This window comes from Thrips palmi, unplaced genomic scaffold, assembly GCF_012932325.1.
Source record: "Thrips palmi isolate BJ-2018 unplaced genomic scaffold, TpBJ-2018v1 HiC_scaffold_3, whole genome shotgun sequence".
In the NCBI taxonomy this organism is placed as follows: Eukaryota; Metazoa; Arthropoda; class Insecta; order Thysanoptera; family Thripidae; genus Thrips; species Thrips palmi.
This window is the reverse complement of record NW_023144630.1, coordinates 7,030,814-7,048,569: the sequence shown is the minus strand read 5'-3', so window position 1 is coordinate 7,048,569 and position 17,756 is coordinate 7,030,814. Positions and strand designations below refer to the sequence as shown.

At 52.1% G+C, this 17,756-nt stretch overlaps 1 protein-coding gene across 1 annotated transcript; it reads left to right on the top strand.

The window, feature by feature from the left end:
- The first annotated feature begins 1,198 nt into the window (after window positions 1-1,198).
- On the top strand, window positions 1,199-16,684 carry LOC117647927. The gene is made up of 18 exons (XM_034389913.1): window positions 1,199-1,488; window positions 3,012-3,260; window positions 4,054-4,196; window positions 4,514-4,646; window positions 5,035-5,273; window positions 5,905-6,147; window positions 6,730-7,035; window positions 8,480-8,761; window positions 8,915-9,154; window positions 9,735-9,950; window positions 11,426-11,659; window positions 11,851-12,075; window positions 12,160-12,393; window positions 12,502-12,720; window positions 13,330-13,603; window positions 13,913-14,238; window positions 14,551-15,135; window positions 15,426-16,684. Exons 1-18 carry the CDS (start codon window positions 1,467-1,469, stop codon window positions 16,014-16,016), a joined length of 4,761 nt encoding a protein of 1,586 aa, XP_034245804.1. The 5' UTR covers window positions 1,199-1,466; the 3' UTR covers window positions 16,017-16,684.
- Window positions 16,685-17,756: the final 1,072 nt, after the last annotated feature.

Below are 17,756 nucleotides of genomic sequence, written 5' to 3'. Positions count from 1 at the left end.
TTGTCTGAGAAGGGGGGGAAGGAGAGGGGATGGGGTAGCAACGAACAAAGATGAGAAGACACCGTGCAGCCGCAGCCAGCACACAGTGGGCCAGAAGACCGGTGGAGGCGGCCAAAACTCTAGACGCGTTTTGAGCTCCAGAGTCGCTAAATGGGACTCGAACCGAGCGTGTGACCCCACCAATGCATTCCTCTTTCGGAGAGCAATCCATTGGTGGGGTCACACGTTCGATTTGAGTCCCATGTAGGGACTTTGGAGCTCGAAACGCGTCCGGGACTTCGACCGCCTCCACGTGGCACACCGTGCAGCTCCTCAACTTGCCGTCGTTCGCCCAGAGGCCTCAGACGAAGCGCCCGATCACGGACGGATAGGCAATCCCGCGTACTCGCACGCTCTACGGGCGGGCCCACCTCCCCGGCGCTCTCCGCTCCGGCGAGGGAACTCGTCCACTGTTGGAATCGGCCGTCGATTTCAACAGATGCCTGCTTGGCAGGAGGGCGGATCCAGAGGCAAGTGGGATGTCGCACAAGTTGCCTACCGGCCAAGGCGCGACATTTTGACCACCTTACAGGCGGCTTTGGAAAGGGGGGGGGGGGAGGCCAAAGCTTCGCCCACCCCCTGGATCCGCGCCTGGCGTGTCAAGCGCACACCTGTGAACGCAGGGGCGGCTACAACCAACCGTACCGTGCCACAGTGGGCCAGAAGACCGGTGGGGGCGGCCAACACCCTAGACGCGTTGTGAACTCAAGAGTCGCTAAACAGGACTCGAACAAACGTGTGACCCCACCAATGGATGCCTCTACGGAGAGCAATCCATTGGTGGGGTCACACGTTCATCAGTTCGAGTCCTGTTTAGCGACTCTAGACCCCTAAACGCGTCTAGAATTTCTGCCACCGGTCTTCTGGCCCACTGTGCACCGCTGCAACAACGTTGAGACATACAACAGAGTGAGAGGGGGGGGGGGAGGTGTTGGGGTTAGGCGACATCCAAGGACGACGAGGTTCCTGTTTTATTTCATTCTCAAATTCGTGGTGTCGTTTAGAAATCTTGAACAGGCCAAGCGTTGCTGCTGTTGGACTCGTCTCGACAGGCGCTCGCGCTGCGCGTCGAGGACAGGGAAGGGGAGGGAGGAAGGGAGGGGGTGGGGGTGGTTGGCTGCGCGGCTGGCCGCCGGCCGCCGCCCCGGCCCCGGCTGCGGCCGCCGCAGCTGGCAGTTGCAGTGTTGTCGGGACTCGGGACCGCCGACGCCGACCGTTCACACAGGCGCTCCGTGTGCGACAAAGCGAAAACAGAGCAAACTGTAAACAGAGGAAGTTACGGACGAACCGGCGTGTCAAAGACTCATTCCCACCGTGAGTGCGTCGTGTGACAGTGACAGTGGACAGTGTCGTTGCGTTCTGTGTATGTGTGGACGTTCTGTGTATGTGTGTGTGAAAGTGGTGGAGTGTCCCTCGCCTCGTTCAAGATGGAAACTCGTTCCTCTAGAAGTAAGTTCATCCAGTGCGCCACAAACAAGGAACCTGTTGCAGTGTATACCAACCACGTCAGCTTTTCATTGTTGCTGTTGGAAGGAGGAGGCGTTTCTCATATGATTGATGTTTACTCCTTTGGTGCCCTGAAAGGGTTGGAGGCGGAGGTTCTCCAGTCCTCGCCAAACTTCAGAAAGTGCTTGAAATTGCAAGCTGTGTTGTCTTTTCCTTCATTGTTGCTACATGTTCAATGGAAGCTCATCTCTCTGCAATGAAAATTGGCTCGACATGGTTTTTATTTCTTTGTTCAAACTACGTAACCATAGACCTGTTAGTGATATCTGGTGTCAGAAGGGTTTTGATTAACCGAACAAACAGCCTGTTGCAGTATGCATTTCTTATGAGCTTTACATATTGACATCAATTGGTGTTTGAGCTTGTAGCATTCCTTTCTTGTTCTTGAATTAAAAGCCCATGACTTATTTCCGTTCTTTGTGGAAACAACTCTTTCTGACTAAATGGCATATCCTCACCAGAAGGTGAAGCTTTGTATCATAATATCAGAACATTCTTTCTTGCTTCTAAAAAAGTAAGTGAGGGGGAATTGTTGTCTTGGGAAACCTGAGTTTGGTTCGAAATGCGCAACTAATGTCAGTATTGGTTTGTAGTCAGTAAGATAAGCTGATGGTAAAATAAGGGCTTGGTGTTCAAATCATCAAAAATGTTTGTATGAATTGTGTTTCAAACTAGTTGTGGGTCAATTTGAAATCTGTACGGTGACTTGTTCATCAAAACCAGGTCTTTCTGGTCTGAACAAAATCTTGCACGCATACATGATTAGAAGAATGTACGATTAACAGAAGCAGGGTGCGCTTGTCAGTTCCAAATTCAGAATTCTCTACACAACTCTGCGTCACTGATTTTGTTCTAGCAAGCTAGAAAGCACATTCTGACAAATACCAAGCTACATGTACTTACAGTGCAGACAATGTCTTTTTCTCACAAATTCATACTGCAAAATTTTGTGCCAGCTACTGCTCGCAGCTGGTCTCTTAAAATAAATCTGCATATAAATTTTTCTTTGGTGGATAGCTTCTGCAAATAATTTGTTTGGCTTCTTCGAAAAAGAAGCTCTGGTGTTAATTTTTAGCCGCCTTCAGTTCAAGTCAATGTGAATTTTTTTGCATGTGTTGGCCGGTTTCAACCCGGAGAAAAAAGTAACTCTGGAAAACTGTGCCTGCTTTTTTCCTATTTTCAATTTAAAATATGCGTTTGTTTGTAATGGCTTATTCTCATATCCTTGCTCGCAGCCAGGGGGAAATCACTGTGAATTTCGGTATACAAATCCTGTGAATTTCAGTCGAATTTCGATGAATTTCAGTCAAATTCCGATGAATTTCAGTCGAATTTCAATGAGTTTAAGTCCAAATTCGATGAATTTCAATCAAATTCCAATGAATTCAGTGAATTTCAGTGAATTTACAAGTTTGATGAATTTTGGTGTACAAATTTGGCTGGAGTTTTATTTCCCTTGCTCGCAGCTCAGAGCCTCCGGCAGGCGGGACCCGAAGATGACGGCGTCGTTTTGGGGATCGACTTCGGCTGCACCAAGATGGCCGTGGCCGTGGTGCAGGACGGCGACGTGGATGTGCTGCCCAACGACATCGGGGCGCGCACCACCCCCAGCGTGGTGCACGTGCAGGTGGAGGACGGCGAGCAGAGGCAGACGGCCCAGACGGGGGAGGCGGCCCTGCGCCTGGCGGTGAGCGACCCGGACAAGACCATTCGCAGTGAGTAACGCACAGTGGGCCAGAGGACCGGCGCGGAGGGGGCGGTCACAATCCCGGACGCGTTTTGAGCCCAGAGTCGCTAAATGGGACTCGAACCGAACGTGTGACCCCATTAATGGATTGCTCTCCGAACGAGGAATCCGTTCGGCACCTGCGTGTGGCCTAAAGCACCTGGCCTGTAAGGTTGGCAGTAAAGTGAGTAAAGCATAGGGACGGTGGCATTCCCTGCCAAAGCGACAGGGGCAAGGTAGGCCACCCTTTGCACGCCGGTGTGTTGCGAGACGGACTGGCGGCCTGCCACACAGGCGCTGACGGGTGCACACGGCGAAATCGTGGTTTTGCTCCCCTAAACGTCCCGAGATACACGTAGGCTTCAAGGGCGGATCCAGGGACGGGTCCAGGAAGGGGGATTGACACCAACATTGCGTACTTTCAGAGTCAAAGTGCGACTAGCCCCGGTTTTGTTCTCGGTTTTGTTTTGTTTGTGCTCGGCTAGCAGACCAAAACGTCGTGTTTGTAAACACTTTGCAACTCGCCAACACTTGATGTGCCGATCCACTGGTTGAACTCAAGCGTACTTTTACGCCTTTCTTCAAGCGTAGTAGAACTACGCTCGGCTTCAAGCGTAGTTCTCCGTTTTGCCCCTCTCCAGCCTATCTAAATGCACGGGAGAATTTCTTCTCTACGCTTGACGTCAAGCGTAAAGTCTTCAAGCGTAGTTGTATGCTTGAATGAAGCATACGCTTCAGTTTTACCAGTGTTGCTGATGCTCTGTTGACGGTCCCCTTTCCAGATGTGAAGCGTGTGATCGGGCGCCCCTACTCATCGGTCTGCAGGGACCCAGGCAAGCCGCTCCTCGGGCCAGTCAAGTTAACTGGCGGAGACGAGGACGCCACCTGGATTCGCTTGGGAAGCCTGATCCTGAGCCCGGAAGAGGTAAAGCAGGAGCTGACGCACCGTGGTCCAGAAGACCGCTGGAGGCGGCCCAAACTCTAGACGCGTTTCGAACTCCAGAGTCGCTAAACGGGACTCGAACCGAACGTGTGACCCCACCAATGGATTCCTCGTTCGGCGAGCAGTCTATTGGTGGGGTCACACGCTCGGTTCGAGTCCTGTTTAGCGACTCTGGAGCTCGAAACGCTTTAAGACTTTAGTTGGCCGCCGGCGCCGGTCTTCTGGTCCTTAGATTCGCAGTGTATGCACTTGTCAGTGTGTACTTGACAGTCACTTTTATCGTGTGGTGTCTGTCACAGATCGCGGGCACGCTGCTGCTGGACGTCAGGAAGTTCGCAGAAGCCCACCTGAACCGCCGCGACATCCGCAAGGCTGTGATCGCCGTGCCGTCGTACTTCAACATCGCACAGCGACAAGGGATCATTGATGCAGGTACATATTTAGTGTCCATCTCTCGTGGAAAGGGACCCTTTCAGTCGTCGCCGAGTGAAGTCTCACAGTGGGCCCGAAGGCCGGTGCCGGCGGCCAAAACTCTTGACGCGTTTTTTGCTCCAGAGTCGCTAAATGGGACTCGAACCGAACGTGTGACCCCACCAATGAATTCCTCGTTCCGAGAGCAACCCATTGGTGGGGTCACACGTTTGATTCGAGTCCCATTTAGCGACTCAGGAGCTCAAAACGCGTCTAGAGTTTTGACCGCCTCCACCGATCTCTGGCCCACTGTGATTCAGGAGACGCTCCTCTCCCACCCCCTTGAAAAAGGGCCTTCCACTGCCGCAGACAGATTGAAATGTTTTTTTTTCGGGCTCTCTCGTCACAGCGAGGCTGGCGGGGCTGCCGGAGGTGCGGCTCGTCAACGAGACGACGGCTGCTGCCTTGGCCTTCGCGCACGACCGGGAGGGCCCCAAGCTCGTGGTCGTCGTGGACGTCGGCGGCGGGGGCGGCAGCGTGTCGGTGGTCATGGTGGACGGCGGCGGGGTGCAAGTCGTGAGGACTTGCGGCAAGCGGCTCCCAGGCGGCGACGAATTCGACATCAGGATGATCAACTACCTGTGGACTGTATGTACACTACGTAGCCACTGTAAAAACGAATACCCAGAATTTTACAAAGGTGCTCTGGTAAAAAAGGCATGTTCCCGAAGAACCTTTGTTAAGTTACGGCGCTGGTAATCCACGACGGTTCACAAACTCTTATCGTAAATTCACGAATGTCCTTCGTAAGTGTACGAAAAATTCTTCGTGAATTTGCGAAGAATTTTTGTTTATTCACTATGGTTTTTGCAGCAATGTTTTTTTTTCTGAGATACCTTCAAATATTCCAATTTTTTTTCTTACAGTGCACTGTGTGACATGTGGCACGCTATGTACGTATGTTTTTGGGGAACAAGCGCTGCACAAAATTGTGGAAGTGTTTCAAAATGCACGAATCTGTGCTTAACTGAACACGAAAGTGTGCTTTGTTGCGCATGAATTTTTGTGGTTCGCAAACATGCTCAATTTTTCACAAATGCCTTGCACTAAAAAAACACGTTGCAATTTAGGACGCTGTCGTGCGTCTCACATCATTTTAAATGCGAGGCTTTTGTAAAACGGTCACAAAACGCATAATGTTTTCAGAAATTTTTTTTGATTGTGTGTTGTTTTTTTTGGATATTGGCGCATGACCCATCCCGCCCATGTATTTTGTCAGGTCATCAGGGAGGAACACGGGAAAGAGGTGGAGGACCACCGGTCCATGGAGATCCTTCGCTCCACTTGGGAGAAGGCCAAGCAAAAGCTTTCGAGGATTCCTCACGTAGAGATATCGACGTTCCTCCCCGCCATCGACAAGGAGCTGAAGCACACCATACCAAGAAGTTTGTTCGAGGCGGAATGCAGTGACTTGTTCGATTTCATCCTGCACGAGATTTCGCGCACCCTGAAAAACGCAATGGTAATTCACGCTACCCTTCTTGGTGTACTACGACGAACGTAGTCTTGAGTTGTCAAGGGGTTTAAAACTTCCTTGATAAGCGTGGATCCTCTGGACCCATTGGGGCTACACCCCCAACCCCAATTTTTTCCACCCTGCAGGGGCAAGTTGTGAGAAGTACACGGTAAGAAAAGTACGCCCTTACTGAGCTGATACAGAATCTAGTCCTTGAGCCATCCTGTGATCAGTAACCTCAACGGAACCAACAAATTTTTCAGCATTATGTTTGTTTTGTATCGCACGGTACTAAGAAATAGCTTCGCATTATGACTGGCTTGCGTTTCTTCACTGTTGTGGCTTTGCAGGCCACAGTGGGCCAGAAGACCGGTGGAGGCGGCCAAATCTCTAGGCGCGTTTGACCTCCTGAGTCGCTAAGCAGGACTCGAACCGAAGGTGTGACCCCACCAGAGGATTCCTCGTTCGGAGAGCAATCCATCATTGTTGGGGTGACACGTTCGGTTCGAGCCCCATTTAGCGACTTTGGAGCTCCAAAAGCGTCCGAGATTTTGACCGCCTCCACCGGTCTTCTGGCCCACTGTGCAGGGCTCTCTCCCGGAAGGAAGCTGTGTGGACCACGTGGTGCTGGTTGGCGGGTCGTCCCGCATCCCCCACCTCCGCGCCGAGATCGACAAGCTGCTGCCGGGCAAGCTGCACAAGGCGCTGAGCCCCGACGAAGCGGTGGCCCGAGGGGCCGCCCTGCTGGCCGCGGGGGCCGTGCGGGTCGACAGGGAGGTGGTGGGCCGTGACACCTACGTGACGATCGGCGGCACCACATTCTTCTACGATGCAGATGAGCTGCTGGTGGAAAAAGTGCTCCGTGCGGATGTCAGGGCAAAGGAGTACTTTGCGGTGAGTAGCCTCACCGAAAATAGATAGGTCAGACTTTTGACCCCTATAACGGTCTTACTGAAACGCACGACCGAAAAAGGGTCATACTGAAATGTAAAACTGAAAAAGGGTCATACTTCGATGTATGACCGAGACCGAAAAATGGTCATACTTTAGAGTGTATCACAGGTAAAGGCTGATTAATCCCCAAGCTAAACAATAGCCAGTCTCGCTAATGAATGTCTGACCTTTTTTTGGTCATACATTTAAGTATGACCCTTTTTCGGTCATACATTTGTGTATGACCGTTTTTCGGTCATACTTTTTGTATCACCGAAAATCGGTCAGATGTCTCACCCTTTGAATTTCAGTGCTAGAAGCATTGAGAAGGCAAGGCTATAAAAATTATGCCCTTTCGGGGTGTAACGCATTTTAATGCCACCGTGCAAAATAGGCGCCCTGTGGAAGGACCCTGTGCACTTCCACAAGGCGTGAAAGCAACATCGGTTTTGGGCTGAATTTATGTTTTTACCAACAAGGGCATTAAAAATGAATGCCAATTGAAATAGCCAAGAACTTTTCGTGAAGTAAAAGAACCTCTAGCTTCGCGGTTAAATTGCAGCGTTTTGAACTTTGAACGCGCGCTGTGAAAATTCCTCGACATCATTGAATGGTTGTTTATGACATTTCTTTGCTTACGGACACGGGTCTGGTTCTAGTTTGTTCCTTTTTTTTCCCCCAATGAATCCATCTCAAGTGCAATGGTTAGATCAGTTGTGGACCAGCCCTTAATGGTAATGGTAATGTTGGGTAGGCAAAACGGGGCACCGACGTGTTGCGGGCTTGCCTACCCTTTCCATTGCAGGCGTTTCCTTGCGAGGGATCCTGTTATGGATGTGCTGGGCCGGACAGTGGGCCAGAAGACCGGTAGAGGCAGCCAAAATTCTAGGCGCGTTTGGGGCCCAGAGTCGCTAGACAGGACCCGAACCGAACGTGTGGCCCCATCAAAGGATTGCTCTCCGAACGGGGAATCCATTGGTGGGGTCACACGTTCGAGTCCTGCCGAGTCCTGATCAGCGCCTTTAGAGCTCAAAACGCGTGTGGTGTTTTGGCCGCCTCCGCCGGTCTTCTTGCCCACTGTGCGCGGCTGTTTGGGGTGGAGATCTGCATAACCCCCTCGGGGGGATGTACACCTCCCTTCTGACTGACTGGTCATACTGCGAGTGGAGGCTTGTAGTCGCTTGAGGCTCTTTCCCGCCGGGATAGAGTGCCACCTTAGTAAGGACGGCCATGTCTCGTTTTGTCGTGCAGGCGGGCTTGTGTCGGGCCGGAAATGGCATACGATCAGTTGTGGTCTAGCCCGTAATGGTAATGGGTAGGCCAAACGGTGCACCGATGTGTTGCGGGCTTGCCTGCCCTTGCCGTTGCAGGCGTTTCCTTCGACCTATCTTGATCGTTCTTTCAGGTCCAACAAGCGAGTGAATATGGAACCAACACCCTTGAGGACATATATGAAGAGGAGAGACGTCTCTACGAGTTTCGTTTTAACACGTCTGGTATCATGCTTTGCTTTGGCACGGATCGGTCTCAAATGTCGCTCAAACCAGCTTACTGCCTCGACAGCCAGAGGCTTCAACACCTAGAGCGAAAAATGGAGAGACAAATGCATGGGCAGAAGGTTGAGATGGACCGCGCCCAGGCGAAGAACTCTTTAGAGAACTTTCTTCGTGAAGAACTGGCCAAGGAGGTATGGCATTTTCTCCGTTGTTCGATTTTCTTTTACAGAAAAGAAATCATCATTAAATAAAAATTGTCACTGCCGATTTGGTCCCAGAATAGTGGTTTCTTAAGAACGTATGTCCCGTCTTGCTTCTGAGTTGCCGATCTTTTGTGTTTTCAGACGGTCCAAGACGCGTGGCAGAAAGAGGAGAGGCAACTGAGGGACCTCTGTAAACAAACGTTGGATGACATTTCAAGAGATCCGAATCTGTCTAAGGAGCGTGCTGACAAAATATTATCTCTTGTCAGCACCCGACGGGAGGAGATAAACAAAGCACGAATCTCTGCGGCAATGGAAGTTCGAAGGAAGGAGTTGCGAGAGAAGCTGGCGACGCACTTGGCAAAGTACCTGCAGGAAGAGGTTCGTTGCCGAATCTTTCTCGAGTGACGCAAGTGTCATGCATGCACTGGTAAAGCAAAGGCTTAAAAGTTACGCCATTTGTGGCATAAACACTCTCTTACGCGCTTGAAGGGCTTAAATCGTTTTATGCCCTTGGGAAGGGCGTGAATGGTATAGGACTTTTAAGCAAAATTTTAATGCCCTTCCAAAAGGCATTAACGATTCACGCCGCTCCAGGGGCATAAATCGTTTACGCCTTCCTAGGGCATAATTTCCATGCGTTTGTTTCACCAGTGTGTTTTTGTCGAGGGGTCCACCACTCTGGTAATCGTGTGTACACTTCGTCCAGTAATCACTTGGTAATCACACGCCTTAACTGGCTATTTTCGCTGTTTTTATCGGATTTTGGGAGGGGTTTCTTATGAAAATGGGCCAAAAATGCTCTTAGCTAACCAAAATTGTAGAGTTTTTTGAGTATTTTTGTACGTCATCACGGGTAATCAGTAATCCTGTGTATACTCCTGAGCTAAGTGATGGACCTCTCTGTTTTTGTCCTCAAGGGATAACAAATTTTGACAGTGTGGGGTGTTGCCCTCTGCAGGTGTCGCCGGACAGCGCTTACGCGCGCGCTGACTGGGCCGCGGACGGCGAGTGGCTCAAGGGTCCAGGCCAAACCGCTGACCTCGCCGAGTTGCAGAGGCGCCTGATGGAGGCGAGGCGCAGGAAGGATGCTTTGGAGGCGGGCAGGAGGGCGCGGCTGCAGGGAGTCAAGAACGGCCTGGAGACGACTTTGAACTCCCTCTCGCTGTCACTGCAGGTATGCATCAGGGCCGCACAGTGGGCCAGAGGACAGGCGGCGCACAGTGGGCCAGCAACCCGCGCAGGCGGCCAAAATTCCGGACGCGTTTCGAGCTCCAGAGGGGAGATGGTCGGTAGCGGGCATGACCTGAGGGCCAGGGGGCTGGATGGTCGGTAGCGGGCATCGGAGGGAAAAGTCGCGAAATGCGGGAAAAAAGGGAAATGTCCTCTAGCGGGCAGCCGGTGGTGTGGCCTACCTCTTGGGCGCTACGCCAACAAACTCTGACAAAATTTACACGTGTGCACTCTTAAAACCTTACGAAGTATTTTGAGCATACATATAACAAACTAAAATACTTTGTTCTACGAAGAAATAGTTCGTAAATTACGAAGTATTTTCTTTGTAAGCTTACGTATGCTCAAAATACTTTGTTATACAAACTACTTTTCCCAAAATAGTTTGTAAGGTTTTCTGAGTGTGAAGCAGACAAGCCGGCACAAATCCGGAGTTCTCTACCAAAGTCCCTACTATCTCCAAAATGGATCCGCCGCGGTCGCGTTTTGGAGCGTGCACACTTCACGAATCTTTACCCAGTGTAGCTGGTCTGCCGGTGTAGCGCCCAAGAGGTAGGCCACACCACCGCCTGCCCGCTAGAGGACTTTTCCCTTTTTTCCCACATAATCGCGACTTTTCCCTCCGATGCCCGCTACCGACCATCCAGCCCCCTGGCCCTCAGGTCATGCCCGCTAGCGACATAGCCCCCTCCAGAGTCGCTACACGGTTAAAACGGTACCTGGTTTTCCCAGGAAGCCTATGGTAGAGACATAGGCGATTTCCAGGGAGTTCCTGGGAAAACCAGGAGCCGTTTTTACCGTGTAATTGGGACTCGAATCGAACGTGTGACCCCACCAATGGATTGCTCTCTGAACGAGGAATCCATTGGTGGGGTCACACGCTCGCTTTGAGGCCCATTTAGCGTTTCTGGAGCTCAAAATGCGTCTAGAATTTTGGCCGCCTGCGCCGGTTTCTGGCCCACTGTGCGGCGGTGGCTGAAACTCTAGACGCGTTTCGAGCCCCAGAGTTGCTAAGTAGGGCTGGAACAGAGCGTGTGACCCCACTAATGGATTCCTCATCCGAAGCGCAGTCGATTGGTGGGGGGCACTCGTTCGGTTTGAGTGTTGGGACTCTGGACCTCAAAACGCGTCTGGGGGTGTTACCGCCTCCGCCGGTCTTCTGGCCCACTGTGCGTCCCTGGGCCACATTATCGGTGTTGTTTTTGTTCTTTGTGTGTCCGGTTGGGGGGGGGGGGGGGTCACTACTGTTTCTTGGGCTCTTGAGGTCTTGGGCAAGAGATCAATGAAGTTACAGCGCTCCTAGCATTCCTACCGCACGTTGCCAAATGAGCGGTTGGTGACAATAGTAGAATGCCCCATAATTTCTGCATGTTATTGTTCATTTCTTGATGTCATGTCTTACCTGCTGCACTTGAACAGGATGTCCAAAATTCATCCGACATCGTGTGTGAGAAACTGGAAAAGCATCTTCACCTCTACACTGCAAAATCTAAAGAGATGTCAGAGTGGCTCGAACGGCATCCAAACGCCCATGTCACTGATTTTGAAGAGAGGCTGAACGATGCTACAGAGATGTTAAAGGATTGGAATACAGTTTGTCAGACTCATTTCAGAAGTAAACTGGAACTCAAACTGAATGAAACGCTGCAAATGGTAAGCTATCTTTTTTTCACATTTGGTGCACCCATCTTTTGCTTTATTCCTCTCCCCCTATCAACCAATTAGTGCCCTGCTCTGCATCAGGTTATTAGCCAACAAAATGAGATTGTTTTGCAGGGCAGTAATATTACCCTTCTCCAATTCAGGATATTGTAAGACTACTGTGTGTTTTGTGTTCTTTTTAGTGTCCAAAGGATGAGAAATGGTCATTAAGGTATACTGAGAAGTTTAGTAATATTGAGTGTTGGTTGAATTCTTCTGAATCTCAATCGGCTTCGGCTGATGCCTTCCGTTCCAAGTTGCAAGATGTAAACAAAGAAGCAGCCATGTTAAAGAAAGAATTGAAATCCATGAGCACTGACCTGTTGGGAAAACTGTCCACGAACCTTGAAGTGTATCTTAGCTCAGAGGTATAATGCTCTCATTGCATTGTTTTTGTTTAAATTTTTGATGCAGTAGGTTTTTTAAAGAGCGTTTTATCCCTGTCTGACCAGCTGACCAGCAAAGAAACACCCTGCTTTGCCCAAGCCGTAGAGTTTAAACAATACTGCCGTGAAGTGCATAATTGGATTAAGAAATATCCCAATGCATCGTACAATGCACTTCATGACAATCACGTAGAGTTGTGCCGACGAGCAAGAGATCTTAAGCGCTCTCAGCACCAATTCAAAAAGCTGATATCCAAAACGGCTCTTGCCAAGCAAATTCGCTCAATTCAGGCAAAGCATGTGAGTCAATCCATGCAAAGAAGTTTCTTGGAACTTGTGTTTTTTTTTTGTTTTGCTACTTGGTGTAATTAAGACTGTCCCATTAATTATTTCTTTTGGTTGTTACAGATTAATGAACATGATATCGCCCGTGATTTAGAGGAAAGTTTGGTAGCTCTTAGCAAAAAATATCGTGTGTCTTATGTTGAAAATGAGGAAGCTCATTTTGATCAAATTCAAGCCTGTCTAAAAGAATTAAATGAAAAAGAGGTAGAGATCAAAAATGAGAGAAACAACAGACTTATTGCAAGAAGCTTGTTGGAGGCAGCCCTGGATTTAGTTACTGAGGTGAGAAAATCACAGGTACCACCTGATTTAGACACAAGCATCCACATTGACGTAAAATAGCCCTTCCCACGCGACTAGTGATCCGAATTCGTTCCCATTTGGCACAACGAAGTGAAGCATCGTCTTGGGGTTTGAGATAGCTCGGGGGCTCCCCCGGTATGCGCTTGTGAATTCAGATCTAGATTTCAGTGTATGTGGTTGCCTAGTAAAGTATGTGCCTATTTGTACGTTTTATCACAATGTTCTGTTGTGAAGATCCATCAGCCTTGCTACAGGTTTGCCGAGCAGGAGATAAACACAATTAATGTTCTATTTTTCTTCTCCTTTTTTATCTGTTTAGGTTTTTATGTGCCACAGTGGGCCGGAAGGGGCCTAGACGCATTTTGAGCTCCAGAGTCGTTAAATAGGACTCGAACCGAGCGTGTGAACCCAACAGTGGATTCCTCGTCCGGAGAGCAATCCATTGGTGGGGTCACAGATTCGTTTTGAGCCCCATTTAGCGACTCTAGGGCTCAAAACGCGTCTAGGATTTTGGCCGCCTCCACCGGTTAGTTGGTCCCCTGCGCGAACGTTTTTATTTACATCCTGTTCCTTTTTACTCCATTACAGAAAGGGTACTCAAAGCTGGCCTCCCCTCATCGACATTGGCTCCAGTCACTCCCGGCGCGCCCAGCGGCTGAGTTCGAGAAGAGACGATGCCGCGTCCTCGCAGACGCAGGCGTCGAAGATGGCCTGCAGATGCTACTCCCGTCGGGAGAAACCAATGCCAACGGTAGCAGTAAAAGTGGCTTGCAAGTAAAACTTGAGTGCATCCCTCAAACAATACCCACCCACGAGGCTTCAGGAGAGAAAGCAGAAGATATGGATGTCGAAACGGCGACAAGTAAGATGTTTTACATGTGCACAGTGGGTCAGAAGGGTCAGAAGACCGGCGGAGGCGGACAAAATTCTAGACGCGTTTTGAGCTCCTCAGTCGTTTTACAGGACTCGAACCGAGCGCGTGACACCACCAATGGATTCCTAGTTCGAAGAGCAATCCTTCGGTGGGATCACTCGTTCGCTTCGAGTCCCATTTAGCGACTCTGGAGCTCAAAACGCCTCCTTAGTTTTGGCCGCCTCCACCGGTCTTCTGGCGACATGCGATGATTTTCTTTGTCTGCTTCACTCAGTTTCTTGCGCTTCTGTTCCACAGGCGGCTCCGCGCAGTCCAGAGACACGGTGTTGAGGTTGATGAGAGACTTGTGGACTCGGGCCAGCGATGTGGTCGCCCCTCGTGGATGGCAGGCCCTGCCCGCGGCGGGCTTGGAGCCGTTGCTGGCGCAACAGCTGCACGTGCTGCAGTCGCTGGTCGTGGCGCTGGCCCTGCGCACGCTGCGCGAGGCCAAGGAGGCCGGCGCCATGTCGCTGTTGGTGGACACGCGGCAGGACGACACGCGCTGCCTCGCCTCCCTGGCCGTGCGCTACGTGGACGCCCGGGGCCAGCCCGTGGAGCGCCTGCTGGTGGTGCGGGAGGTGCAGGTGAGCTGCCGTTTCTGGCACTCCACAGTGGGTTTGCCAGAAGACCGGTGGAGGCGATCAAAATCCCGGACGCGTTTCGAGCTGCAGAGTCGCTAAATGGGACTCGAACCGAACGTGTGACCCCACCAATGGATTGCTCTCGGAACGAGGAATCCATTGGTGGGGTCACACGTTCGGTTCGAGTCCCATTTAGCGACTCTGGAGCTCAAAACGCGTCCGGGATTTGGACCGCCTCCACTGGTCTTCTGGCCCACTGTGCACCTGGAGCATACGGAAGAGACTGCTGACAAATTCTCCCTCTTTGCTGTTTAGATCTGGAACGACGACGGCGCGGCGCTGCTGCAGTCCTTCTCGTCGCTGTGCAGCCAGGCGGACGTCGACTGGAAGGCCTTGCTCGTGGGCGTGAGCGCGGAGGCGGCGGGCCTGGTGGGACAGACCTTCCTCAACCACCTGCAGGCATTGGTCAAGGACACCGTCCCGGAGCTGGTGAACGCAGGCGTCCCTCTGGAGGACACGGTGGTCGCGTCCTGCTACCGACGCCTGCGCGAGGACGACACCTACCGAGTGATCGGCTCGTTCTTCAGCACCATCGACTCCTTGAGGAGCTTGTTCGCCGCGGGCAGCCCGAGCTTCGCTGTGCTGCGGAGGGCCTGCGCGTCGCTGCAGCCGGGAGACGACCCGTGGCGGACGTACTCCACCTCCATCGGCTTCGTCTCCGCGGAGCGCCAGGGCGTCGTGGAGGCCCTCAACGACCTGGTGGACGTGCGGCCCCACCTGTACCAGACCGCCAGCGTCCTCGCGAAGTCCCTCGCCCCGTCCTCGAAGGGCGACCCGTTCACAGTGTGTCTGGCGGCCTTCGGCAAGTTGTTCCAACTCATGGGAGACTTCTTCAGGCTGGTGGGTACCCTGGGATGGATACACTGCAAACCCAAGTGGGCCAGAAGACCGGCGCGGGCGGCCAAACCCCTAGACGCGTTTCGAGCTCCAGGGTCGTTAAACAGAACTCAACCGAACGTGTGACCCCATCAATGGATTGCTCTCGGAACGAGGAATCCATTGGTGGGGTCACACGTTCGGTTCGAGTCCTGCTTAGCGACTCTGCAGCTCAAAACGCGCCCGGGGTTTTGACGGCCTCCACCGGTCTTCTGGCCCACTGTGCATTGACTTACTGATGACTCCGGCTGCAGGTGGACTTCCCCAGCGCGTTCCACGCGGACCGCGCCCACCTGCTGCAGGAGCACCCCTTCTCGGCGACGGAGGAAGTGGCAGCCACGCTGCTCGGCCAGATCAGGACCACGCTGACGTTCCGTGAGTGGAGCTTGGAGTGGGAGAAGAACCTCGGCGCGGTGGTGTCGAAGTGCGTGGAGGTGACGGCGCAGGCGGTGGTGCGTGCGCGGGACCAGCTGGTGCACCTCGCCACGGCGCTGACCCAGCGTGTCTCCAGCGACCAACTCCAGGCCCAGCAGCTCAACGGCAGCCAGTTCCCCACCCTGAGCGCCGCACTGTCGTCCGGACTGAGCCTGGTGGTGTTCCAGCAGTGCGTCCCCGACGTGGGTAGCCGCGTGGTCCGCGCCCTGGCGACGCCGCTGCTGCCTCCCAACGGGCCGCGCTCCACCGAGCAGCTGGGGAAGGCCTTCGCGCAGACGGCGGGCTGCCCCGCGGACCGCGTGGGCTGCTTCGCCATGCTGGCGACGCACACGCCGAACGAGGACGCCCTGAGCGAGGCTATGCGAATCCTGACTCTGAGCGACGTTCGCCGACTTCAGAACGCCTGCTGAAGTCGCTTTCGAGCCCCACAGTGCGCTGGCGAGTCATTTAAATGTGTACCGATTTGGTACAACAAATTAACTGCTGCGCGAAGCGAATTAGCTCGGGGGCTCCCCCGGTATGCCCTTGTGAACTCACACCTAGATTATCAGTGTATGTGGTTGCCGAGTAGAGTATGCGCCTATTCGTAAGTGTTATCACAATGTTCTGTGAAAATTGATCAGCCTTGCTACAGCTTTGCCAAACGGCAGACGGATGGAGTGGTTCGCGCCTCCCGCCACTGAGTGGTTTGTGATTCTTACATTGCCACAACCATCCTGTCGCGTGAACTCTGTCGCGCTGTGGTTCTCGGAATAGTGCCGGCTGGTTGCTGTTTCCGCCACTTATGGTTTGTGATTATTAGAATTTTGTAATCAATCAGTCAAGGAACATGTCACTGTTCCCCGAGGCAACGCAAGTTTGCTGACGCGGCTAATGTGCCCTGCATTGAAATGTTGTAGCAATTACTTACATCTTATTTTTGATTGTTTGTTAATCATTCTGACTGTTCAGTTATTTTTAGTGTACAATTACACTCCTAGTCTTTAGTTTTTAATTGACGTCAATTTATCTTTTTCTCTTGAATTGACATCACCAGTTAATGTGTTTTTGTTTTAAACTAAATGTCTTAGAAACGCAATTATTTTGCTCTTGTGTCTTGCCCTCGGCTCAACCGCTGGTGTCCAGCGCAGAGATTTACTGCACACTGTTTAAAATAACCCTGACGATTCCCGGAGAACTTTTCGGGGATTTCGAAAACGTACGGAAAAATAACACCAAAGGATTCCTCGTTCGGAGAGCAATCCATTGGTGGGGTCATACGGTCGGTTCGAGTTCCATTTAGCGACTCTGGAGCTTGGAACACTTCCGGGATTCGGGTCGCCTCCACCGGTCTTCGGGCCCACTGGGCGTAAGGAGCCGCCAGCGCGCGCCAGGCGCGGATCCAAGGGGGGGGCGATGAGGCGTCGCCCCCCCCCCCCCCCCCGAAGGCGGTGAAGCCGCCTGAAAGGTAGGCAAAAAGTCGCACATTACCCCTGTAGGTAGGCAACTTTCGCGACGTCGCCCCCCCATGAACCCGTCTCTGGATCCGCCCTTGGCGCGCACGGCGCAACAGTATTGTCGAGACCGCCGCGTTCAGCATGTCGGCATGGAGATGGTCGCAACAAACGCCAGCTGACACCAGCGCCGATTCAACAGGTTTGACAAAGCACCCATGTGAGTACTGCAGCGAAAAGATGGGGTGGCGTCGGGTCCCGAATGTTCGGCTGTGGGGTCGCGAAACTTCTTGGCAACCATTTTGGGGTCGCGAGCGGATAAAGGCTGGAAACCGCTGTAGCTGCTAGGATGCAACTGCCAGGTACTAATCGCCGCACGCACTCGTGTTTTTGGGCTCTTTTTAGCAGAAGATACCTCTACTCCTTATAAACATACTTAGAATAATATGAGACTCACAAAGGTGTCAGGTAGTTTTAATGTCGTTCTTTCTCTTTCTCTACTGTTTCTTTTTCCCATTCTCTACTCTTTCTCTCCCTCTGTCTCTCTCCCTCTGCGCCTCTCTCTCTCTCTCTCTCTCTCTCTCTCTCTCTCTCTCTCTCTCTCTCTCTCTCTCTCTCTCTCTCTCTCTCTCTCTCTCTCTCTCTCTCTCTCTCTCTCTCCCTCTCTCTCTGACCCCTTCTTTGTCCAGGTCCAGGGCAAGCAAGGCCCCCCGCTGC